Source organism: Dendrobates tinctorius, unplaced genomic scaffold (genome assembly GCF_039654945.1).
Source record: "Dendrobates tinctorius isolate UK_male_01 unplaced genomic scaffold, ASM3965494v1 ptg000171l, whole genome shotgun sequence".
Taxonomy (NCBI): domain Eukaryota; kingdom Metazoa; phylum Chordata; class Amphibia; order Anura; family Dendrobatidae; genus Dendrobates; species Dendrobates tinctorius.
This window is the reverse complement of record NW_027361838.1, coordinates 3,082,758-3,110,620: the sequence shown is the minus strand read 5'-3', so window position 1 is coordinate 3,110,620 and position 27,863 is coordinate 3,082,758. Positions and strand designations below refer to the sequence as shown.

The following is a 27,863-nucleotide window of genomic DNA, read 5'->3' as shown; positions in this document are numbered from 1 at the left end:
GGAAATCACAAACAATCTCTTTAATTAACAAATGGCAGCAACCAATTCTAATTGTAACAGAGGAACAAACACTTTTGTCAAGGAAAAATAACTATTGTGAATGAAGTCTAATTTTAGAAGACATTTTTCATCATCTGACTCATGCATCTCATCCTCTCCCAGGCCCCTATGTGATTTATCTGTGACCACTACAGCTTAATGTGTTAGAAGATGAGATTTTGTTGTCACTGAGAAAGGAAGTGATGTCATGACTGACAGATGCCGATATTTGAACATATATGGGTGTCGTTGCATGGGCCTTCACCTCCTCTGCTCCCCGGTAAGCAGCCTGCCTTTACTTGTTTCCACACTTCGGTCATTTGGACCGCTGGGCGGGTCGTCTCCCGGGTTCTCTCTGGCACAATTGCGCAGTTTTGATATGCTGATACATATGTTATTTACTATGTAAGAATCCTTCCACATGTCATTGATTCATTTATGTTCAGTGTCCATTGGACTTGCACATTGACCCCTCTGGATGTTTTTTTTTTTTTTTTTTTTTTTTTTTTGGCGCTCTAGACATGTACAACTATGTACAATACACATTTAATTGAGTATGCCATATTTGACTATCTTTTACCATTAGACACATGTCTGTTATGTGCAATGCCCATGGGCTGACTGAACGTTGTGCCATGTAGATTTCGAGCACTGGTATCATTTTATTTACCCTGTCCTTGTCTGTCCTGATTGTTGTATCATTGGGGCTTATCCCCCCTATTTTAGTCAACTTGTATACTTGTCAGCACTTGATGTGAGTACTAATAAAATTTATACTTTTGCATATATTTTGTATCCGTTACTCCGTTTTCTCCTTTTTAAGATTATAATTTGTAGAATAATGGGTCATCACACAGAAGAAATACTTCATGTTTCATGACATGCTGTTGTATTACTGCACAGGGTCAAAAAATACAATTATTCCTTTATCACAATGAAACTTTACATTTCTGCAACATTTTTACTAAAGCATCGCAAAAGATTTTATGGCACAAAGGATATATGATAGGATTCACTGATGAATTAATCCATAACATCCAGCTTGTAACTTGGTTCCAGTAAGATTCAACACAGTCATCATGACAAGCTGCACGAATAGTCTGGAGAAGAGTATATGGCGCCCAACATATCCCGAATACACAAACTAAAACTGTAAGAGACTGAGCAACCTTCTTATCTCTGGAGAGCTTCATAGCTTGGGTGCGGCTTTCTGTGACAGAGATGTCAATACTTAGGGATGGCTGAGATGCATTTCTATATTCTTGTCTTCTTTCCTTTACTTCTCTGCCACTAGATATAATATTTAACCCTGAACACGTCCCACTCTGATCTGGTGGATGAGTATTTGATGGTTTAACCACTTGGTGGATTTTCTTGTTCCTCTTTTTAATGTTCCAATATATACTGAGATTAAAGAATGTAATGCATATCAATGGAAGAAAGAAATCAAAGGTGGATGCTCCAAGAAGAAAGTGCCAGCTGTAATAATAACCAGCAACACACATGCCATCTGGGATTAGAGGGTCACCATTTACATATTCCCATAAAATAATAGCAGGACTGTATAGAAGAAAGGAGAGTACCCAAACGGCAGCCATCTTAACTGCAGTCTGACTATGGCTCCTCTGTTGGGAGCGATATACAACCTAAACAAAAGGAGGGAAAATGTGATTACAATCACTTTATACATGTAAAGATACAGTGTAGATATTAAATCAAGAGATGCAAACATGGAATGTAACTATAGATGGTGCTGGGGTTACAGTCACACCTGGACCCCTGGAGCTGTGATCCATTTGGCCCACATTAAAAGACCAACACTATAAGGCTATGTCCCCACGGTCAGTAATTGGCAGCGCTTTGAATGCAGCACATGTCCGCTCCGTCCAAAGAACTTCTGGCTTTTGAACGCAAGTGATTCCGCATGTGTTCATTGAACCGTGCGGAATCACCGCGTCCTGTAAATTGGACTGGTGAAATTTATCTTGCAGAGTCTTGCGTCTCTGGAAGATAAATTGACATGCTGCGGTCTAGAAATATATGCCACATGTCTGTCTCTACGGGTGATCTGTGGGTGTCGGTGCACGAATAGTGGAGATGGGATTTCCTAGGGGAACTGTTTCCGGGGGACATAATTAGAGGACGGACCGGAGACAGTTCTAGAAGAAGTGGGGGCGGAGCAAGTATAAAAGGAACTCAGAATGCCAGCAGGGGGCAGACTACAGAATGGCAGAGAAGGAACAGGAAGCCTAGGTGGCACCAGAGAGCCAGAGGGAGTGAGCGTCGACCAGAGAGATTGGAGGGTGACTCACCATCCTCAGCGAGCAGACGGCACCAAGCAGCCCAGCAGAGGGACGCCGACCGGACGACCGTGCTCCCACTCCCGACACTTAGACCCGCGTTTGCAGCCTGCCAACTGTCATCTGCGTCCGCCGCGGCCCGACTTCAGCCCATGGCTGCGGCCTTCCCACTGTCACCTGCAGCCACCATTGCCCGACTCCAGCCCGTGGCTGCGGCCTGCCCACTGCCACCTGCGGCCGCCACTGCCCGACTCCAGTCCGCGGCTGCGGCCTGCCCGCTGCCACCTGCTTCTGCCGCTGCCTGACTCCAGCTCGCGGCTGGAATCGGCCTCAGCGCTGCTATCCGCCGCTGCCCGACTCCGGCCCTTGGCTGCGGCCTGCCCGCTGCCATCCGCGGCTGCCGCGGCACGACTCCAGCCTGCGACTATGGCCTATATGTCCAGGCCCCCGGCCGCAGCCATCCCGCCTCAGTTGGGAGGCCCAATGCTGAGGAACTCTTCAGAGGCCTGCTGTGCCCTCGCTCCACCTGGGCGAGGGAACGCAAGAAGCTTACATCAACTCCTCATCGGCTGAGCCCAGAGGCAGAGACACCGAATAGACACCTACAACCACTCTGCCGGACGTCAGAGAAAGATAAGTGACACGTCATAGTTGATTAATCATAGTTCTTGGACTTATAGTCGGCCATACCGCGGCCTTATAGTTACCTGTTCCGACCAGGTAGTTAATATCGTGTTATCTGTGTATTATTGTTTGAATCCCTGCGAGGATAACTGTTGTCAGCTTGCTAGTTACTCAAATAGCCCCTATATAAAAGTTACGTTTAAGCTTACTCCGCCTCCGTCTCGTTACTGCATCCTGCATACCTGCGAATACTGCATCTGCATGCCTCATGTTACATCAATGGATGCAACCAATAACCAATACTCTTAAAATAGGAAAATAGGTATGTTTAATGGTCCCAGATCTGGTTTGAAGATGCAATTTTTCACACCTATAAACAAAACATTTTCTAGCGTTGAAAAAAAAAAGTATTTTCTTCTTTAATTCAGGATGGAGCACTGATTTAAGGGGGTGGACAACTCTTTAACCCCTTTACCCCCAAGGGTGGTTTACATGTTAATGACCAGATCAATTTTTACAATTCTGACCACTGTCCCTTTATGAGGTAATAACTCTGGAATGCTTCAATGGATCCTGGTGATTCTGACATTGCTTTCTCATGACATGTTGTACTTCATGATAGTGGTAAAATTTCTTTGATATGACTTGCAATTATTTGTGAAATAAAAGGAAATTTGGCGAAAATTTCACAATTTTCCGACTTTGAATTTTCATGCCTTTAAATCACAAATATATGTCACACAAAATACTTAATAAGTAACATTACCCACATGTCTACTTTACATCAGCACAATTTTGGAACCAAATTTTTTTTGTTAGTAAGTTATAAAGGTTAAAAGCTGACCAGCGATTTCTCATTTTTACAGCAAAATTTACAAAACCATTTTTTTAGAGACCACATCACATTTGAAGTCACTTTGAGGGGTCTATATGATAGAAAATACCCAAAAGTGACACTAATCTAAAAACTGCACCCCTCAAGGTGCTCAAAACCTCATTCAAGAAGTTTGTTAACCCTTCAGGTGCTTCATGGGAATTTTTTTGAATGTTTAAAAAAATGAACATTTAACTTTTTTTTCACACAAAAATAACTTCAGATCCAATTTGTTTTATTTTACCAAGGGTAGCAGGAGAAATTGGACCTCAAAAGTTGTACAATTTGTCCTGAGTACAGTGATAACCCATACATGCAGGTAAAATACTGTCTGGGCGCATGGCAGAGCTCGGAAGGGGAGGAGCGCCGTTTGACTTTTCAATGCAAAATTGGCTGGAATTGAGCTAGGACGCCATGTCGCGTTTGGAGAGCCCCTGATATGCCTAAACAGTGAAAACCCCCCACAAGTGACACCATTTTGGAAAGTAGACCCGCTAAGGAACTTATCTAGATGTGCTGTGAGCACTTTGAACCCCCAAGTGCTTCACAGAAGTTTATAATGTAGAGCCGTAAAAATAAAAAAATCATATTTTTTTCACAAAAATGATCTTTTTGCCCCAATTTTTTATTTTCCCAAGGGTAACAGGAGAAATTGGACCCAAAAAGTTGTGCAATTTGTCCTGAGTATGCTGATACCCTATATGTGAGGATAAACCACTGTTTGGGCGCATGGCAGAGCTCGAAATGGAAGGAGCGCAGTTTGACTTTTCAATGCAAAATTGGCTGGAAATGAGATCAGATACCATGTCGCATTTGGAGAGCCCTTGATGTGCCTAAACAGTTGAAACCCCCAATTCTAACTCCAACCCTAACCCCAACACATCCCTAACCCTAACCCTAACCACAAACCTAACCCTAACACACCCCTAACACTAATCCCAACCCTAACCCTAATTCCAACCGTAACCATAATCCTAACTTTAGCCCCAACCCTATCCCTAACTTTAGCCTCAACCGTAACCTAACTTTAGACCCAACCCTAACCCTAGCCCCAACCCTAACCCTAATGGGAAAATGGAAATAAATACATTTTTTTATTTTATTATTTTTCCCTAACTATGGGGCTGATAAAGGGGGTTTAATTTACTATTTACAGTGGGTTTTTGTAGCGTGTTTTTATGTTTGGCAGCTGTCACACACTAAAAGACGCTTTTTATTGCAAAAAATAGTTTTTGCATTACCACATTTTGAGAGCTATACTTTTTTCATATTTTGGCCCACAGAGTCATGTGAGATCTTGTTTTTTCTGGGACGAGTTGACGTTTTTATTGGTACCATTTTCGGGCACATTACTTTTTTAGCGCTTTTTAGTCCGATTTTTGGGAGGCAGAATGAACAAAAAACAGCAATTTGTGAATTTCTTTTGGTGGGGGACGTTTATACTGTTCCACGTGTGTTAACATTGATAAAGCATCTATATTCTTTGGGTCAGTATGATGACAGCGATACCTCATTTATTTTTTTTAAGTTTTGCCGCGTTTATGTAATAAAAACTATTTTATAGAAAAAATTATTATTTTTGCATCGCTTTATTCTAAGAGCTATAACTTTTTTATTTTTCCGGTGATGAAGCTATATGGCGGCTTGTTTTTTGTGGAACAAAATTACATTTTCAGCGGTACCATATTTATTTATAGCTGTCTTTTTGATTGCGTGTTATTCCACTTTTTGTTCGGCGGTATGATGATAAAGCATTGTTTTTTTGCCTTGTTTATTTTTTAATGGTGCTCTCTATAAGGGTTAACTAGTGGGACAGTTTTATAGGTCGGGTCGTTACAGGCACGGCAATACTAAATATGTGTACTTTTATAGTTTAGATTTTTTTAATTTAAATATTTATTTACTAGCTGAAGAGCCCGGCGTTGCCTGGGCACGGTAACTAACTGTGGTTATTTATAACAAATTATAATGATTATCCTCCATCCCATACTCCAGCGCCCATATACCGACATCCTCTATCTCATAGTCCAATGCCCATATACCCATCATACATTTCCACCATCTCATAGTCCCATGCCCATATACCCATTATACATATCCTCCATCCCATAGTCCTATGCCCATATACCCATCATACATTTCCTCCATCCCATAGTCCAATGCCCATATACGCATCATACATCCTCCATCTCATAGTTCTGTGCCCATATACCCATCACACATATCCTCCATCCCATAGTCCCGTGCCCATATGCCATCATACATTTCCTCCATCCCATAGTCCCATGCCCATATACCCATCATACATATCCTTCATCTCATAGTCCAGTGCCCATATACCCATCATACATACCCTCCATCCCATAGTCCCGTGTCCATATACCCATCACACATCCTCCATCCCATAGTGTCGTGCCCATATACCCATCACACATCCTCCATCCCATAGTCCCATGCCCATATACCCATCATACATATCCTCCATCCCATAGTCCAGTGCCTATATACCATCATACATATCCTACATCCCATAGTCATGTGCCCATATACCCATCACACATCTTCCATTCCATAATCTCATACCCATAAACCCATCACACATCCTCCATCCCATAGTCCCGAGCTGATGGCGCTGAGAAGGGAGTTCCTGGAGATGTGCTGTTATGTAACCTGGCAGGGTGGCTTTGTGTGCGGCCGCTGATGATGCAATTTTGTACGCCGGTAATGATAGAGCGTGGCAGTTATAGAGGAGGGGGTGATTCATTTCTGTCATGTGCTCTCTGCTCCTTTCTGGGGGACAGACAATGGCTGGGAGCTTATGTTCCCGGGGATGCTAGATTTCTCCCACCCGGTCAGTGTCTGCTGAGGTGTTGTGGAGTGGGAAAACTGTTGCTCATAACAACCAATCACAGCTCACTTGGGTGAATACACACCAAGATAAACTAATTGCATTTACTGTAATTTGTATGTAAAGAAGTGCAAGAAATATTTCGGATTGAACAATTATTTTGTTGAATGATTGATGCGCTGCACAAAAAAGTCTGCAAGTGTGCAATAGCAACATGAGGCTGCAAAGATCTTTTTGTTTGTTGAATATTACATGTATAACTATAGAATCAAAAAGGGATATTTCCATAATTTCAAGTGAATCAATCTCCAGATTGAGGGGCAGAGACCCTGATTCCAGTGATGTATCACACACTGGGCTGCTTCCTGAAGGTTTGATAAAATCCCTGTTTTATTTGCTGCAAATCTAACAGTTCTCTAAATGCGGAGTTCTTCATAGGCAGGAAGCTATCAGTCAGCGGTGGGTATGGGGTTATACAGAGCTCATGAATAATGAGGACAACACGCAACAAGTTTACTAGACCTCTAGTGATAAGCAACAGTGATTTTATCAAAACTACAGCAAGCAGCTCAGTTAGTGACACATCACTGGAATTATAGCTTCTGTCTCTACATTATGTAGCTCCCAGATTATGTGACAAAAACCTGATGACAGATTCCTTTCAAAGTTACGGCATATTGCTAGGGGTAATCAGTAAAGGTCCAACTTTTGGGAACTCAAGCAGTCTGGAGGACAAAGAGCCAGTGACCATGTGGCATTTTTCTCTCGTAGGAGAAAGGATTTCTTTTTGGGTGTGATCTTGTCAGTGCTGCTCACAGATGTCCAATGTCAGGCAGACTGTGCTGACAAGATCACCCCAACAAGAAATCCTTTCTCCTACACATTTTCGGACACTGTGGGAGTTCAGCGGGTGGAGCAGCAGCCCCATAGATTTATATGCAAGCTACAGGGATGTGCCTAGTTGCACAACCAACGAAGGTGAGCCCCTGTCTTATCCGCTCATCATGGTCTTGGTTGATATACACATGATGTGCTTTCTCTTTTCTTTTATATTTTCCGCAAGTGTTACAGGAAATATAATACTGCTCTATTCTAGTTATCGGAGCTGTGTTGTAGTTTCCATCACAGTAGATATCCGGCAGTGCTCTAAAGTTAGGGGTATTGCTCGGACATTCCCACATGTGCGATATGCATTACTTACTTTAGGTTGGCACACATTTTACACATTATACTATACTGTACAATATTCTTATGTTGCAGTTTAGCTGATAAAATATAACATTTATTCCCCTATAGTGTGGCATAGCAGCTTGTATTATCAGATCAGTAAAGAATGTTCCTAATACAAGCCCCCTTAAATGATATGGACATCATAGGGTGAATTAGTTTTCACTAAAAATTTATTTTGCAAAAACAGAAGAACCAAACTCTTTTTTGTATGCTTCCCTTCTCTCGATGTTTTAGGTTTCTTTTCAATATAATGGTCAAATGCTTGAAAATGTTCAATAAAACTGTTATTTAAAAAAAAAAAAGTTTACAATACAGTTTTACTTAAAAACTTTTTTTTTAACAATAACCTTTTACGTCCTGTATGTGCTGCAGCACGTAGTTGGCCTCAAAATGAGCTAAAACAAACATTTCAGTATTGTGATATATGTTATTCAAATGGGTAAAGTTGGCAGAAACCATTTAATATGCAGTAAGTGAGACAATCTTTCGGATATGGAGTTCTAACATATTCTATAAAAAACAAAAAAAATAAGGAATGTAGTATAATGTGATACTAATATAATGGGGAACACATACTGCCATAGTGATGGAGAGGAATCGGTCATAACTGATGAGAACAATATTGAAAACTGAAGCCGTGCACATAAAGTTGTCAACTACCAACCAGACTTTGCAGAGAACGTTCCCAAGCGTCCATTTATCAGTCAGGAAGTATGAAGCACTCACTGGAATACAGAAAGCACCTTGTGAGCAAAAAAAAAACAAGATCAATATTAAGTATTATTACATCTGTTCCAAATAACAAATATGTTACAATGACTGTTATATGCTATATGAAATAATAAAAAATTACCAAACTGCATTTTGTCTTTTAATAATTTCTGTGTACACATTTACCATTTTTCAAGACCAGAATTATTATTACTGATTTCTAACCGTGAAACAAACTATTGCAAAAAAAATAGTATTGTAAATTTCTATGTGTTCCTTAAAGTTTTACGCATGTGCAGTAAATGTCCTAATTATGATAAGAGAGCTGGAATATCCATCTGTGCATGCGCAGCCCCCAGGGATGTCGCCGACTGGACAAGATGTCAATTTCTGCAACCTGCCTCCCCACCTGACATCATCATTTCCAGAGGAAGCCCATGCTCAGATGGATAATTCCAGCTCTTACAATGTCATCAGGATATTACTGCACAAAGCCTGTGCAAGATATTGGCCATGGAAGCAAGACATAATGAATATTGACCTGTCAATCAGGAATGTGTAAGTACAAACAAAGCACCTGCATTTGTCAGCTCATTGGCATAACAAATCACCAATGTATTATAAGTAGTGATGAGTGAATATATTCGGCACTATTTGTTAGGCCGGTTTCACACTAGCGCATTTTCAGCGCGCGCACGGCCGGGGGTAGCTCCGCCCCCGATCCGGCTCTCTGCCCGGCGTGCCCGCCCCTTCCTTGTAGCGCCGCCTCCTAGCGGACAGCGGCGCCTGCGATCGGCGCACCCTATCTTTAGCATAGGGTGCGCCGATCGTGCGCAGGCCGTGCGCTAGTTGCGCTTTGACCTGCGCTGCGCACTTTTGACGGTGCGCCGTGCGCGCCAAAATCCGAAAAGTTTGATTTTGGCGCGCACGGCGCACCGTCAAAAGTGCGCAGCGCAGGTCAAAGCGCAACTAGCGCACGGCCTGCGCACGATCGGCGCACCCTATGCTAAAGATAGGGTGCGCCGATCGCAGGCGCCGCTGTCCGCTAGGAGGCGGCGCTACAAGGAAGGGGCGGGCACGCCGGGCAGAGAGCCGGATCGGGGGCGGAGCTACCCCCGGCCGTGCGAGCGCTGAAAATGCGCTAGTGTGAAACCGGCCTTACTTGCACAAATAGTACGGTATTCGGGATATTCATTACTCGGCGAGTAATTTGATATTCGGCTCGGCATATTTGAGTGATCCGCTCAGCATGTTTGACGCTTTGTTTGCAGCCAATGAACATGCTGGGCTGGCCATCTTTGGTGTGGCATTACTGTGATTGGCTGCCCGAACACCAGGTGTCTGTCGCTCTGTCATGTCCATGACAGCGCAGCAAAAGTGGAAAGGCGGAACGGTGAGGAATATTGTTGTTTGTTACTTTAACTCTTTTGCAGGAGATAATGGCATCTGTGGAATGGGCGATGTTGTAAGTATGGTTTAACTAAGATTTATTAAAGGAGTCTGCGTCATTCTTTCAATTAAAGGACTTTTTTCTGAGTGTCTGTGTTTTTATACAATATGAATATGGGGTACTTAGTAATGGGGGTGTCTTATTGATGCCTCTCCATTACTAACCTCTGGATTTGATGTCACCTGACAATACAAAGGTGACATCAACCCCCCAAACTATCACTCCACTTGCCAACGATACAGGGCGAATAGGAAGAGCAAGGCTAAGTGCCGGAATTGGCACATCTTATAGATGCACCTTTTCTGGAGTGACTGAGAGCTGATGTTTTTAGCCAGGGGGGTGGCCAGTATCCATGGCCCCTTCCCAGGCTATTTAGATCACCCCGCAGCTGTCTACCTAGCCTTTGCTAGTTATTAATTATAGGGGACCATACATCATTTTTTTGTGGGATCTCCAATTTTAATAGCCAGTTAATGCTAAGTATACAACTGTGAGCTGATGTTAATAGCCTGGGAAGTTCCATGGGTATTACCCCCTTCCCAGGTTATAAATAGGGATGAGCGAGTATGCTCGTTAGGATTCGGTACTCGGCGAGTAATGCGGTACTCGTGGTACTCAAATCCTGGCGAGTATTTCACTACACGCCTCGCAATATTCGGCACAGCCCACACAGTCCCCGCACAGCCCAGCACAGTCCCTGCACAGCCCAGCACAGTCCCGCACAGCCCAGCACAGTCCTGCACAGCCAGCACAATCCCGCACAGCCCAGCACAGTCCCTGCACAGTCCCCACATAGCCAGCACAATCCCGTACAGCCGGCATAGTCCTGCACAGCTTGTCACAGTCCCACACAGCCAGCACAGTCCCGCACAGCCAGCACAGTCCCGCACAGCCCAGAACAGTCCCTGTACAGTCCCCACACAGCCCAGCACAGTCCCCACACAGCCCAGCACAGTCCTGCACAGCCCAGCACAGTCCCGCACAGCCCTGCACAGTCCCGGCACAGCCCAGTACAGTCCCGCACAGCCCGGCACAGTCCCAACACAGTATCTGCACAGCCCAGCACAGGCCAGCACAGTCTTCACACAGTCCCCGCCCAGCCCAGCACACACACACAGCCCATTACTCGCATTTCCCATAGACTTACATTGGACTCGCTACTCGTTTCGAGTACCCAAGTATTAGGAGGTACTCGTAACGAGTACAGCGAGTCCGAGAATTTCATTACTCACTCATCCCTAGCTATAAACATTTTCCCCCAGCTGTTGGCTTTCCTCTGCTAGTTAAGAAAATTACGCAGGAGCCCACACAATTTTTTTTCAGAAAAATAATCTTTTAATAATTAAACACATGTACAGTAAGCTGCAAACACACACTGCACTAATTGTATATGTCACTGACATTTATATATCTATCTATTCTATGTGTATATACTGTATGTAATCCATCTATTCTATGCTGTCGGCTCCTGCTGTGATTTTACAGTACGTGGCTGCTGAATTGCCAGCTTTTGTTCTATCAGTCTAAATATATATATATACTGAAACAATAATAAAAAACACGATATATGTACCGTATATACTCGAATATAAGCCAAGATTTTCAGCCCAAAAAATTGGGCTGAAAGTCCCCCTCTCGTCTTATATTTGAGTCATATACAAAGGGGGTCAGAGGGGGAGGGGGGGCGGGGGTGTCAGGTCATACTTACCCATCCTGACGCTGTGTCTTGAGCCCCCAGCTTGTCCCTGTGCTCTCTCTTCCTGCCTTCAGCGGTCACGTGGTGCCGCTCATTTAAATTCATGAATATGCGCATATTCATGAGTTTTAATGAGCGGTACCACATGACCGCTGAAGGCAGGAAGAGACAGCGCGGAGAAGCTGGGGGCTCAAGACACAGCGTCAGGTCGGGTAAGTATAGCAATACTCACCTGTCCTGCGTCCATGGCTGCTTGCTGCTGTCTGTCATCGTTCAGTGACTTCAGACAGCAGAGGGCGCGGTGACGTGGTTAGTGCGCGCCGTGCCCCCTGCAGTCTGAATGTCACTGACTGATGACATGGCAGATAGCGGTGAGCAGCCATGGACGCAGGACACGTGAGTATCTCAGGTGCCAGCAGTGACACCGGCACCTGATATCTGACACCCAGCGACGGAGAGGTGAGTATGTCTTTTTTTTATTTTTACATGCAGCAGCAGCAGCATGGGGGCAGCATATGGGGGAACAATCTATGGAGCTTCTTATGTGGGCAGCATATGGGGGAATAATCTGGAGCTTCTTATGGGGGCAGCATATGGGGGAACAATCTATGGAGCTTCTTATGGGGGCAGCATATGGGGGAATAATCTGGAGCTTCTTCTGGGGTCAGCATATGGGGGAACAATCTATGGAGCTTCTTATGGGGGGCAGCATATGGGGGAACAATCTATGGAGCTTCTTATGGGGGGCAGCATATGGGGGAACAATCTATGGAGCTTCTTATGGGGACACCATATGGGGGAATAATCTATGGAGCATTTCCCACCCTAGGCTTATACTCGAGTCAATAAGTTCTCCCAGTTTTTTGTGGCAAAATTAGGGGGGTCGGCTTATACTCGGGTCGGCTTATACTCAAGTATATACGGTAATTGTAATGAGGCCGAGAGCAAATCAAAGTCCCACTCTCCCAAAGTGCAGTAGAAATATAATGATTAAGTGGAACATTCCCAATAATGTAGCAAGCTAGAAGAAAACGGAGTAAATTAAAGTCCACCAAAATATGACACAAATTGGTTAAATTTTATTGATCTTCATATAAAAACTGTAACAAACAAGCAATAAATAGCAAACATAAAGAAGACTATGGAAAAGACATGAAGGTAGGCAAAGGAGGGGAGGGGAGTCAAGGTATGACTGAAGGGGGCAGGAAAGAAGGAATCACTAATATATGAGAAAAGGCAGCAACAAACTGGTGAACGCTATTAACCCCATTCTGACATCTGTTGTACTATCATGTCCATGTGCCCTGGGCTCATATGCCCATGTACGGGATAGTACATCATCGCGATCAGCCGCGCTCACGGGGGGAGCACAGCTGATCGCGGCTGTGTGTCAGCTGATTCTCACAGCTGACACCTGGCACTAAGTGCCAGGAGCAGTCACGGACAGCTCCCAGCACTTTAACCCCGGCACACTGCAATCAAACATGATCGCAGCGTTCCGGGAGCAGGTAGAGTAGCTGTCAGCTCTGACAGCCCCTCTGCCTTTAGATCGGAGACCCCACGGCATGACGCGGGGTCCTGATCGCTCCCATGGTAACCCGATGTCGTCATGATGACATCCAGGTTACCAGAGCAGAGAGACTTCCTGTCATGCGCAGTGCATGTAAGGAATTCTCTGAGGTTAGTACATAGAAGCTGCAGCGCTGACAGCTTCTATAGCATGCAGATCTGCATGCTATAGAAGCGATCAGCCTGAACAAAATGAGTGTCCCATAGTGGGACAAGGTGTAACAATAAGAATAAAATGAAAAAAAATTAAATAATTGTAAAAATATTTTAAAAAATAAATAATAATAAAAAATAAATATTTATTCCATCAATAAATAAATATTTGAATAAAAAAAGCTAAACAATAAAAGTACACATATTTAGTATTGCCGCGTCCAAAACAACCCGACCTATAAAACTGTCCCATCAGTTAACTCCTTTAGTGAACAACCATTTTAAAAAAGGCAAAAAAACAATGCTTTATCATCATACCGCCGAACAAAAAGTGGAATAACAAGCGATCAAAAAGATGGATATATATAAATGTGGTACCGCTGAAAATGTCATGTTGTCCCGCAAAAAAAAAGCTGCCATACAGCATTATCAGCAAAAAAATTAAAAAGTTATAGCTCTCAGAATAAAGCGATGCAAAAATAATTACTTTTTTCTATAAAATAGATTTTATTGTATAAAAGCGGCAAAACATAAAAAAAGATAAAAATGAGGTATCGATGTAATCATACTGACCCGAATAATAAAACTGCTTTATCAATTTTACCACACGCGGAACGGTGTAAATGCCACCCCCCAAAAGAAATTCATTAATTGCTGGTTTTTGTTCATTCTGCCTCACAAAAATCAGAATAAAAAAAAGTCATGTGCTTGAAAATGGTACCAATAAAAATGTCAACTCGTCCTGCAAAAAACAAGACCTCACATGACTCTGTGGGCCAAAATATGGAAAAATTATAGCTCTCAAAATGTGGTGATGCAAGAACTATTTTTTTGCAATAAAAAGTGTCTTTTGGTGTGACAGCTGCCAAACATAAAACCCTGCTATAAATAGTAAATCAAACCCCCCTTTATCATCCCCTTAGTTAGGGAAAAATAATGAAATTAAAAAAATGTATTTATTTCCATTTTCCCATTAGGGTTAGGGTTGGGGCTAGGGCTAACGTTAGGTTAGGTGTTGTGAGTTCATTTTTCCCTTCACCATTGAGGGCTGATGAACTCCCTCCTCTGGTGAAGGAAGGTAGTGAGGCTGATTACCAAACACCTGGGCAGCTAGATGATGACTGGGTGGCTGGAATTGAGGACTGGATATAAGGCAGCCGACGCCCTTCTGCCTTGCTGGTGATCCTGCTGGATTCTTGGAGACCAGTCTGATTCCTGCATCTCAAAGCTAAGTTTTTCTGCTCTGCTTTGTACACTTCAGTTTTGTTTTTGTTTTGCCTTGTTTTTTGGGAGTTCTGCCATCCCTGGCCGGGGGTGAGCTGAATTCCATTATTGTCTCTGGATCTTTTGCTCTGTCTTCAGAATATACCTGAGTGCTGATATAGTCTTTTGAAGCCTAGCGACTTCAGGGCCTGTTTTTCCTATCAGTCGGTTGGCACATTTTGGATAGGGTTTTTGCGGATGGCAGACAGCAGCTTTCCTATCCTGTCCTATTTAGTTAGCTTGGGCCCCATCATTTGCTCAACCTATCTTTCTATCTATGTTAGTGTTTTCATCTTGCTTCACCGTCATTATATGTTGGGGGCTGCCTATTGCTTTGGGGTCTTCTCTGGGGCAGTTTAGTTTTTCCCCTTTCTGTCTTTAGGCTATGTAGTTCTCCGGCTGTGATCGAGGGGTCGAGGGCACCGTAGAAACCCCCCACGGCTACTGCTAGTTGTTGTGGATAGGTTCAGGGGTCTGCAATCCGATAGCTGCCAACCTCTCTGTTTTTTTCTGGACTTAGCTAGTATTTTGATTTTTTTCCTCCTTCGGGGACTCATCACAACAGTTAGGGTTGGGGCTAAAGTTAGGGATAGGGTTGGGGATAAAGTTAGGGTTAGGGTTGGGGCTAAAGTTAGAGTTAAGGTTACGGTTGGGATTAGGGTTATGGTTGGGATTAGGGTTAGGGTTGAGATTAGTGTTAGGGTTGGGATTAGGGTTAGGTTTCTGGTTAGGGTTATGGTTTGGGTTGGGATTAGGGTTAGGGGTGTGTTGGGTTTAGGGTTGGAGTTAGAATTGGGGGGTTTCCACTGTTAGGCACATCATGGGCTCTCCAAACGCGATATGACATCTGATCTCAATTCCAGCCAAGTCAAATGGCGCTCCTTCCCTTCCGAGCTCTGCCATGTGTCCAAACAGTGGTTTACCCCCAGCATACTCAGAACAAATTACACAACAACTTTTCAGGTCCCATTTCTCCTGTTACCCTTGGGAAAATAAAAAATTGGGGGCAAAAAGATCATTTTTGTGAAAAAAATATGATTTTTTTATTTTTACAGCTCTACATTATAAACTTCTGTGGCGCACTTGGAGGTTCAAAGTGCTCACAACACATCTATATCAATTCCTTAGGTGGTCTACATTCCAAAACGGTGTCAATTGTGGAGGGTTTCCACTGTTTAGGCACATCAGGGGCTCTCGAAACACGACATGGCGTCCGATCTCAATTCCAGCCAATTGTGCATTGAAAAGTCAAACGGCGCTCATTCGCTTCCGAGCTCTGCCATGTTCCCAGAAAGTGCCTTACCTGCATATATGGGGTATCAGCAAACTCAGGACAAATTTTACAAGAACTTTTGGGGTCCAATTTCTCCTGTTAACCTTGGTAAAAAAAACAAATTGGATCTGAAGTCCTTTTTTTGTGAAAAAAGTTAAATGTTCATTTTTTTAAACATTCCAAAAATTCATGTGAAGCACCTGTAGGGTTAATAAACTTATTGAATGTGGTTTTGAGCACCTTGAGGGGTGTAGTTTCTAGAATGGTGTCACTTTTGAGTATTTTCTATCATATAGACCCCTTAAAGTGACTTCAAATGTGATGTGGTCCCTAAAAAAAATGGTTTGTAAAAATGAGAACTAGCTGGTCAACTTTTAGCCCTTATAACTTCCTAACAAAAAAATTGTTTCCAAAATTGTGCTGATGTAAAGTAGACATATGGGAAATGTTATTTATTTACTATTTTGTGTGACATATTTCTCTGTTTTAAGGACATGAAAATTCAAAGTTGGAAAATTGCGTAATTTTCAAAATTTTCACCAAATTTCCATTTTTTTCACAAATAAGCGCAAGTAATATCAAAGAAATGTTACCACTATCATGAAGTACAATATGTCACGAGAAAACAATGTCAGAATCACCGGGATCCATGGAAGTGTTCCAGAGTTATTACCTCATAAAGGGACAGTGGTCAGAATTGTAAAAATTGGCCTCGCCATTAACATGCAAACCACCCTTGGGGGTAAAGGGGTTAAGGTGGAATATATAACCTAACTCCCAGAGAGATATACACTCACTGGCCACTTTATTAGGTACACCTGTCCAACTGTGTGTTAAGACTTAATTTCTAATCAGCCAATCACATGGCGGCAACTCAGTGCATTTAGGCATGTAGACATGGTCAAGACAATCTCCTGCAGTTCAAACCGAGCATCAGTATGGGGAAGAAAGGTGATTTGAGTGCCTTTGAACGTGGCATGATTGTTGGTGCCAGAAGGGCTGGTCTGAGAATTTCAGAAACTGCTGATCTACTGGGATTTTCACGCACAACCATCTCTAGGGTTTACAGAGAATGGTCCGAAAAAGAAAAAAAATCCAGTGAGCGGCAGTTCTGTGGCCGGAAATGCCATGTTGATGCCAGAGGTCAGAGGAGAATGGGCAGACTGGTTCGAGCTGATAGAAAGGCAACAGTGACTCAAATTGCCACCCGTTACAACCAAGGTAGGCAGAAGAGCATCTCTGAACGCACAGTGCGTCGAACTTTGAGGCAGATGGGCTACAGCAGCAGAAGACCACACTGGGTACCACTCCTCTCAGCTAAGAACAGGAAACTGAGGCTAAAATTTGCACAAGCTCATCGAAATTGGACAGTAAAAGATTGGAAAAACGTTGCCTGGTCTGATGAGTCTCGATTTCTGCTGCGACATTCGGATGGTAGGGTCAGAATTTGGCGTAAACAACATGAAAGCATGGATCCATCCTGCCTTGTATCAACGGTTCAGGCTGGTGGTGGTGGTGTCATGGTGTGGGGAATTTTTTCTGGGCACTCTTTGGGCCCCTTGGTACCAATTGAGCATCGTTGCAACGCCACAGCCTACCTGAGTATTGTTGCTGACCATGTCCATCCCTTTATGACCACAATGTACCCAACATCTGATGGCTACTTTCAGCAGGATAATGCGCCATGTCATAAAGCTCGAATCATCTCAGATTGGTTTCTTGAACATGACAATGAGTTTACTGTACTCAAATGGCCTCCTCAGTCACCAGATCTCAATCCAATAGAGCATCTTTGGGATGTGGTGGAACGGGAGATTCGCATCAGGGATGTGCAGCCGACAAATCTGCACCAACTGTGTGATGCCATCATGTCAATATGGTCCAAAATCTCTGAGGAATGCTTCCAGCACCTTGTTGAATCTCTGCCACGAAGAATTGAGGCAGTTCTGAAGGCAAAAGGGGGTCCAACCCCTTACTAGCATGGTGTACCTAATAAAGTGGCCAGTGAGTGTACATCCGTAATGAATGAATCTGCTTACCCATAGTGAGTCAAGACTACCGCAGCCCTCTTTGTGGCCTCTTATGAGGAATCCTGTAAGCAGGATTCATTCATTACGGCTGCATATCTCTCTGAGAGTTAGGTTAGGTTTTCCCTAAATCTGCCTTGGACAACCAGCATGTTCAAGACCTATACTCACTTTATGTTGTATGAAAGAGAACAAAAGGGATGGCATTCACCGTTCTGAAGAAGTGAATTTATTTTCAGATAAAAAGCATAGGCTCGGGAGAGATGTGTGAACTATGGACAACGGCCGTTTCACGCCAACTGCGCTTCATTGCAACCACAGCTATGCCTGTGACTGCAATGCACTCTCATGACCTCAATATACCTCTGTGTGCATCCTGGGGGAACGCACAGCACTCCCTACCTGTGACACCGATCACTGCCTTACAAAGGCAAGATACTTTGTGGCATTTGCGCAGTAATGGCTTTCCTCTGGCGACTCGGCCATACAGCCCATTTTTCTTCAAGTGCCTCCTTATTGTGCATCTTGAAACAGCCACTCCGCTAGTTTTCATAGAGTCCAGTATTTCAGCTGATGTTATTTGTGGGTTTTTCTTTGCATCCCAAACAATTTTCCTGGCTGTTGTGCTCAAAACTTTTGTTGGTCTACCTGCCTGTGGTTGTGATTTTACAGAGCCCAATTTTCCATTTGTTAATCACAGTTTGAACGCTGCTTACTAGCATTATCAATTCCTTGGCTATCTTTTTGTATCCCTTTCCTGATTTATACAGTTGAACTACCTTTTCCCGTAGATCCATTGACAATTCTTTTGCCTTCCACATGACTCACAATCCAGAAACATCAGTGGCTGGATGAAAGATGCAAGAGTCTGTCTGGATCCCAGAAACTCACTCAGATTTTATGCACACACACTGATTACAAGCAAAGAGGTCACAGGTGAGGATGTTACCTTAGTAGCCAGTCAAACCCAGTGGTGTCAACTTCTGTGCATGCTATCAGATCAAAATCACCACGGTATGGAAACTTTTGATCAGGGTCATTTCGATGTTTTGGGTTGTCATTATGATTTAAAATGAGAAAACACAGTAGTTTGACAATAAACGGCTTCACCCAACCACTAACCATGAGTGGAGAAAACATTTTGGTGTTATCATTCATATTCTCTGAAAAAAGGCCAAGAAAGCAAAAATTCTGCCGAGGTATGTAAACTTCTGAGCACAACTATATATAGATATGTGTGTGTCACCGACATTTATATTTTTATGCTATGTGTATATACTGTACGTAATTTGTCTATTCTATCCTGTCGGTTCCTTCTGTGATTTTACTGTATGTGGCAGATGAATTGCTGGCTTTTCCTTTATTTTCCTCTGAGTCAGAAAGGAATGCAGTCATCTTCTCCATGCTGTTCCCATTTAGTTTTAGCACTTTCCCATCCATTTCAGCTTTTTTCTCAAGCCCCCAGACCTGTTTGTTGAGTCCAGCAGAAAAATATTAGGCTTTCCCACTGACTTGCATTGAATCCGTTATTCGGTACGAATACCCGGATATTAGAAATTACTTGTGCCATGAGACTGTAAAGGCAATTTGCATATAAAATTTCCCAGAGGAGCATTGCACGGTGAATAAGCCTCCTTACTTTGACAAGCCAGAGCTGCTATGTCACTCTCCATAAGGAGAAACCTTACCCCTTAGACCCCAGTCCAGAGCCTCTCACCTAGCCAAATCAGTTCTCAGACTTTGCACTGACGAGGGCCAATAACCACAAACACCGTGTCTGCAAATTGAGATTCTGATTTGGCTTTAATCCTAAGTCATATTGCAAGACTCCTTAAAGGGTCCATTGTGACTTGTAGGATTGCTACTTCCAACAGGTGGCGCTATAGAGTTCAAGTCCTCTTTCTCTCTCTGAAGAGGCAATTTGCAAGACATGAGACAAGGATTTGTAATATAAAGGTATGGAAGTAATCATCATGGGTAGAGATTAGTGAACCCATAGAAGTTTGGTGTCTTCGGGTCCGACCGGACTTTAGTCCAAAGTTCGGTTTGGGTACCAGAACTGTACCCGAACTTGAACCTATTGAAATCATTGTGGACTCAAACATTGGCGCTGGAAAACCTCTCTCTTCCCCAAACTGTAAAACAGACTTCCAGGAGAAGTCCGCGTTTGGAGTTCAGTTCTGGACCCGAAACCTCAAACTTTGCAGTTCAGGTTCTCTCATCTCTAATCAAGGGCCTAAAACCTACTGACAATTTCCCATTAAGAGGTTAACACTAGTGATCGGAGTTTTAGGACTGATCACTGCTGTTACAAGCAGATGCCAGAGGTGTAACACAGTCGTTATCTGCTTGTATAATAGGGACTCAGTTCCTCAGCCTGCTCCATATAACTGGTCACAACATGCACTGTACATGAAAGATATCCCTCACAAATAGTACTTAATTTTTGCTTATATAATTGCAGGATCTCATGTAATTAAATAAATTCAGGGGACTATTCAGCTTTGCTTTTGTGCCTTTTTCTGGAGTAAAATGATTCTAATAATTACTTTTTTATTTGTGCCTTATTCATTATTTAATTTGCATTTTTCAAGTTAATTTTACCTGGCTTTATCTGATTTTTTTGTTTTGGCATTATGTGCCTGTTTTTGGTTATCCAGAACTTTTAACCTAATTGATCATAAGACACTTTTCAAAATGTCACAATATTTTTGAATCCACCACCCTAGGGAACTACAAAATCTGTCCAGATTTTCTTTAGACAGTTGAACATTAATGTGCTACATTTTAAGCTTATTAAAAGGATCATGCAACTATTTACTTAAAAAAAAAGTTTTAAAAAATAAAAACCAAAAGAGCGAAACAATAAGCATGTTTGAATTTCTGGCAATTCAATAAATATTGAGCTCCTATTCTGATGAATTTGGCAGAAAATCTGCCAATGTAATAGAAAGACAAAAGAATAAAGGTGATAATGCTCAAACTTTGTCAAAATTGAATATTTAGCATCCTGTTTGATAACATTTCTGGACAACTAATGTACTTTAACGATCCTTATAAATGCACATATTGTGTATATAGACAGGCTTTTGTGAGTATAAAGTCCCCATTGCAGAAATATTCCCAGAGATCGGCGCTCAGGAACTCTATGATAGAGCAAGGATTGGACATTACAGCATAATCAGAGAAAAGACAGATTCAATAATACTGCAGCAGAACATAATATTACGTTATGATAATATATTATCATAATAATGCTATGCTAATGAATACAACTTTGTAAACAAAGTCGTCATTAATCATTTTCTATTTTTAACAAGTTGCAGTTAAAAGAAAAAATGTAACAAAAAAAGATATTCTCTAATCTAAGCAGGATTTTAATGCTAATACATTTTGCCTAAAGACTTACCGATGAAAAAGTCACAGATAGCGAGATTGAGAAGGAAAAAGTTACTCTGGTTTCTAAGTCTTTTGTCAATAATAAAGGCTAAAATGACTAAAGTATTACCAAGTACTGTCATGGAAGTAATCAGAGGTATGAAAATGTATAAGAAGACCAGTGTGCCTCCAGAGAAATCAGATTCCTTATCGGTTTCCAAAGAACCATTAGCACTAATATTATTAGCAACGATGGACAAATAGACAACTTCCATTCTAAAATGAATGATCATACTGAATGTTTAACTGACATTAGCCGCCGGCGTTTCCTCTGAAGCTGGATCCTGATAGGAAAGCTCCAAACCATACCAGAATGAGACTGCATTATAAGCACTTGTGAAAATAAGAGATTGTTCATTTATATAGGGCTATAATTATGGGTGGAGACTAGAGGTGCGGCCCTATACACATATTGCCATTATATTCTGAATAATTATTATGATTTTAATAATGAAAAAGTAAAAATACATAAATACCTGTATCTTCTAATATTCAAAGTGTTGATATATCTGTGCTATATGAATGAAGAGGCAGTAAAAAAAATAACTATAATATGAAATAAACAGAGCATGTTAACATTCATCGCAAAGAATATCCATATATTTCCCTGGTGCGTTCTATCGTCATTAATATAATTATATAATTAAAGAAACAGAAATCATTTTTCACTGTCCTTTGTGTGAAATTACTTCTTGTCATGAACTTGTCTTCAATCAAGGCTGACAAATCCCCGGATACAGTCAACAAGGTTCTTCTGACATATCACCCATGGGATATTATTACTAACCCATTAGGGCTGTTTTTGATCCCAAGACAAGAGGGCTATTATTTACTGACATGTCTAATAAGTCATGTCAGACTAACTTAATTTCCTTCTATGACGGTATCACTGATTGGATGGATCAAGGAAATGCTGTAGATATAGTATATCTTGACTTCAGCAAAGCATTTGACAAAGTCTCTCATACAATCCTTATTGAAAAAATGACTAAGTATGGAATGGACAAGGCAACTGTTAGGTGGATTCATAACTGACTTAGTGATCGGACCCAAAGAGTGGTCATAAATGGCTGCACATCCAGTTGGAAGAATGTCTCAAGTGGGGTACCACAGGGCTCTGTCCTGGGCCCTGTATTGTTCAACATCTTTATCAACGATTTAGATGAAGGAATTGAGGGTAAACTGATTAAATTTGCTGATGACACAAAGCTAGGAGGGATAGCTAATACTAGAGAAGAGAGAGAGAGGATTCAAAAAGATTTAAATAAACTGGAGAAGTGGGCAGCAACTAACAGAATGGTTTTTAACAGGGAGAAATGCAAAGTACTACATCTGGGCAATAAAAATGAAAAAAGCATATATAGAATGGCAGGAATAGGGCTAAGTGACAGCACATGTGAAAAAGACTTGGGTATACTAATAGATCACAGACTGAATATGAGTCAACAGTGTGATGCAGCAGCAAAAAAGGCAAATGCAATTCTCGGATGTATTAACAGAAGCATACAGTCTAGATCACGTGAAGTCATTATTTCCCTCTACTTCTCTTTGGTCAGACCTCATCTGGAATATTGTGTCCAGTTTTGGGCACCACATTTTAAAAAAGACATCAACAAACTGGAGCAAGTTCAGAAAAGAGCGACCAGAATGGTGACCGGTCTGCAAACCCTGTCTTATGAGGAAAGGTTGCAGGATTTAGGAATGTTTAGTTTGCAAAAGAGAAGACTGAGAGACTTAATAGCTGTCTACAAATATCTAAAGGGCTGTCACATTGTAGAAGGATCAACTTTATTCTCATTTGCACAAGGAAAGACTAGAAGCAATGGGATGAAACTGAATGGGAGGAGACACAGATTAGATATTAGAAAAAACTTTTTGACAGTTAGAGTGATCAATGAGTGGAACAGGCTGCCACGAGAAGTGGTGAGTTCTCCTTCAATGGAAGTCTTCAAACAGAGGCTGGACAGACATCTGACTGGGATGATTTAGCGAATCCTGCTTTGAGCAGGGGGTTGGACCAGATGGCCCAGGAGGTCCCTTCCAACTCTACGATTCTATGATTCTATGATTCTACTTATTCTATGGATGTCAGAAGCATTATTGACCCGCTAGACAACTGAGACATTAATTGTTAAACCACTAGCCACCAAAGATAGCGTAAACTTAAAAGACATACAAATGGGGGCAAAATTGTTAGTACACTTCTATTAAAGTAAGTCATCCTACAATGCTTACTGAAATAATTTGAAACTGACAAATGTAATTTTCAATTTAAATTTACTAAACATCAACTAATGAAAATCAGTCGTTGTTCTTGAATTGTGGTTCAAAAGAAACATTAAAAAAACAAACTAATGAAAATGGACTGGACAAAAATGATGGTACCCTTCTCAACATTTTGTTGCACAACCATTTGAGGCAATCACTGCAATCAAATGATTTCTGTAACACTCAATTAGACTTCTGGACCTGTCCAGAGGTATTTTGGCCCACTCCTTGTGAGCTAACTGCTCCATGTGTGTCAGGTGTGAAGGATGCCTTCTCCAGACTACATGTTTCAGCTTCCTCCACAGTTGTTCAATAGGATTTAGATCAGGGCTTATAGGAGGCCACTTCAGCATAGACAATGCTTAGCTCTTAACCATTCTTGTATGTTTTAGGTATGTTTTGGGTCATTATACTGTTGGACCCATGAACTGTGACTTAGTCAAAGCTTTCCGACTCTGGGCAGAACATTTCTCTCCATATGCTTTGATAGTCTTGAGATTTCATTGTATCATGCACAAATTCAAGACACTCTGTGCCAGATGCTGTAAAGCAGCCCCAAAACATAATCGAGCCTCCTCCATGTTTCACACTATGTACAATATTCTTTGTGCACTGGGTGCAGAATTATTGTCACGTGCCCCGTCCTGAGTGACACGGCCAGCAGGCTGGTAACTGATGCAACAGGACGCGGCACATATAACTGTCCTATGTGACGTGGCCCGCAGGCTGGTAGCTAATACAATAAGACAAAGGGAATAGGGAAAACCTGGGTAACAATAACAATGGTGGCCCTGTGATAGGGAACAGGGAAGTGGAGACCTCCTGCACTCCCCTGAGTCAGTGTCTCTACACTCCTAACGTTCCCTAGGCCTGTTCCGCACAGGGCGCCGATCTGGATACCTGATATCCCTAGCTCGCCCTGCACCTAAACCCTCACTAGGGAATTGGTCGGTGCGGAAACTAATCCCACCACTGCACTAAACACACATAAGGAAAAATGACAAAACGGGAACACCACTTAGCTTTGCTCTGCTGCTTACGCTCCCAGCAACAGAGCCCACCACCTGCGTGCATCTTTTCCTCAACCGTGTCCGACATCTGGGTGCACTGTCCAGAAACGGACCTTCTCAGCATCATAGTGTAGCCTTGGAGCAAACAGAGTCCACACCTGCATGCAGCTGTCCAGAAACAGAGTCCCGCAAATGAATCCAGCTTTTCTGCCAAAAAGTCCAGCATGCTTGAGTCCAGCTCTCAGCAACCAAGTCCAGCATTTTGAGTGCAGCTCTACACCATAGCTACCACTCCACCAATCCATGCATGAACTCCTTGCTAACACCATAGCTGCGACTCCACCACACCATGCCAGCATTCCTTGCAGACACCATAGCTGACACTCCAGGAATCTCACTGAGCTGCCCGTGACTCTCCTTTAGCTCCATCCTTCACCCAGGCTTGCTTACAAATGAATACTTTATCACCAACAGTGATCAACACACCTGATACTCTCTTATAAAGCTATCACACCTGTTACATAATTAAGTGCACAAACTAAGGTAACCAAAGTGCAATTACCCTAATGGCCACCGGGGGCAAAACTACACTTTGGCACACAGCCAAGGGAAAAAAAAAGGTTACTTTGTGCATTTAATCTGTCAGATCCAACCTGGATCGCGACAGTTATTAGGCAAATGAGTATTTTGATCACATCATCCTTTGTATACATGTTGTCCTACTCCAAGCTGTATAGGCTTGAAAGCCAACTGCCAATTATGTAAATCAAGTGATTTGCATCTCTGTAATGAGGAGGGGTGTGGTCTAATGACATCAACACCCTATATAAGATGTGCTTAATTATTAGGCAACTTCCTTTCCTTTGGCAAAATGGGTCCGAAGAAAGTTTTGACGGACTCTGAAAAGTCAAAAATTGTGAGATGTCTTGCAGAGGGATGCAGTAGTCTTAAAATTGCCAAACTTTTGAAGCGTGATCACCGAACAATCAAGCGTTTCATGGCAAATAGGCAACAGGGTCGCAAGAAGCGTGTTGATAAAAAAAAGGCGCAAAATAACTGCCCATGAATTGAGGAAAATCAAGTGTGAAGCTGCCAAGATGCCATTTGTCACCAGTTTTGCCATATTTCAGAGCTGCAACATTATTGGAGTATCAAAAAGCTCAAGGTGTGCTATACTCAGGGACATGGCCAAGGTAAGGAAGGCTGAAAAACGACCACCTTTCAACAAGAAACATAAGATATATGTCAAGACTGGGCCAAGAAATATCTTAAGACTGATTTTTCTAAGGTTTTATGGACTGATGAAATGAGAGCGACTCTTGATTGGCCAGATGGATTGGCCCAAGGCTGGATCAGTAAAGGGCAGAGAGCTCCACTCCTACTCAGACGCCAGCAAGGTGGAGGTGGGGTACTGGTATGGGCTGGTATCATCAAAGATGAACTTGCGGGACCTTTTCGGGTTGAGGATGGAGTGAAGCTCAACTCCCAGAAACTGGCAGTTTCTGGAAACACCTTCTTCAAGCAGTGGTACAGGAAGAAGTCGGTATCATTCAAGAAAAACATGATTTTCATGCAGGACAATGCTCCATCACATGCATCCAAATACTCCACAGCGTGGCTGGCCAGAAAAGGTCTAAAAGAAGAAAAAATAATGACATGGCCCCCTTGTTCACCTGATCTGAACCCCATAGAGAACCTGTGGTCCCTCATAAAATGTGAGATCTACAAGGAGTGAAAACATTACACCTCTCCGAACAGTGTCTGGGAGGCTGTGGTGGCTGTGGCATGCAATGTTGATCGTAAAAAGATGAAGCAACTGACAGAATCTATGGATGGAAGGCTTTAGAGTGTCATCGTAAAGAAAGGTGGCTATATTGGCCAATGATTTTTTTTGTTTTGTTTTTGAATGTCAGAAATGTTTATTTCTAAATTTTGTGTTGCTCTATTGGTTTATCTGGTGAAAATAAACAAGTGAGATGGGTATATATTTGGTTTTTATTAAGTTGCCTAATAATTATGCACTGTAATAGTTACCTGCACAAACAGATATCCTCCTAAGATAGCCAAATCTAAAAAAAAACACTCCAACTTCAAAAAATATTAAGCTTTGATATCTTTGAATCTTTTCGGTTGATTGAGAACATAGTTGTTATTCACTAATAAAAATAATCCTCTCAAATACAACTTGCCTAATAATTCTGCACATGGTGTATACTTCATTTTTGCAGCTGACACCATAGAGATATGACTTGCAAAACAACTCCAGTTTTGTCTCATATGTCCAAAGGGCATTCTCCGAGAAGCTATGTGTCTTGTCAAAATACATTTTGGCAAATTCCAGTCTATTTTTATGATTTGCTTTCAATAGTTGTTTGCCACTCAATCGTATCCCCATGAAGTCCACTTTGGCCAATATTTTGACGGATGGTGCAATCTGACACTCCTGTATCTTGTTCTTGCAGTTCAACTCTAATCATTTTGGCAATTGTTCTGGGCTCTTGGTTACTATTCGTATCAATTTATCATCTGCTTTTCTCTTGTGGATACGTCCAGGGAAGTTGGCTAGGATCCTAGAGGCCATAAACTTCTGAATTATATGTTGAACTGTAGAAAAAAAGACATGGACTGCACATTCAAAAATCATACGCTGATCTAATGCCACTAGGCAAAAATTTACAAAACTGAACATGAGGTTCTTAGTTTAAGATTCTCACCAGACTGTATGATGCCCACTGCCATGCCCTGCTGGTGCGCTGTGGATGGCGCCTCCCTTTTAAGGCTATAAAAAGTTAGGTCTAATCAAGAAAGTGCAAAAATTGGCCTTGTCAGGAAGGTGAAAACATGCTTTGGGGTGAAGGGATTTATCAACATGGATATTTGAATAAAAAAATCAATCAATTTCTTTTCTTTTCTATTTTTATAAGCATTTCAGGGTTGGTTTGATGCAGCATGTTTTAGATTTTTTTCTTGTTGGATCCTACAGTATAATTTGATCTTATTTGCTGCCTTCTCGTCTTCCTCTTCATCCAGGTAGTTGCACAGTTCTCTTAGTGTCTTGTGTCTTTCTTCCCTTTCCATTAAATCCAGCAT

The 27,863-nt window shown here is 42.2% G+C and overlaps 1 protein-coding gene across 1 annotated transcript; it reads right to left on the bottom strand.

Annotated features, from left to right (window-relative positions):
* Window positions 1–968: 968 nt before the first annotated feature.
* On the bottom strand, window positions 969–27,863 carry LOC141053757 (histamine H3 receptor-like). Its single transcript, XM_073550804.1, has 6 exons — window positions 27,755–27,863; window positions 27,280–27,377; window positions 21,972–22,009; window positions 21,467–21,711; window positions 8,492–8,658; window positions 969–1,685 (listed from the first exon to the last, which is right to left on the bottom strand). The coding sequence occupies exons 1-6, from the start codon at window positions 27,861–27,863 to the stop codon at window positions 969–971; spliced, it is 1,374 nt and encodes a 457-aa protein (XP_073406905.1).

Coding starts and splice junctions, on each gene's coding strand:
- LOC141053757 (XM_073550804.1), bottom strand. CDS start 27,863: ATGCTGGATTTAATGGAAAGGGAAGAAAGACACAAGACACTAAGAGAA. Junction 8,659..21,466: donor TATCTGTGACTTTTTCATCG/GTAAGTCTTTAG, acceptor TTTGCTCACAAG/GTGCTTTCTGTATTCCAGTG. Junction 1,686..8,491: donor TCCTCTCCATCACTATGGCA/GTATGTGTTCCC, acceptor CCTTTTGTTTAG/GTTGTATATCGCTCCCAACA.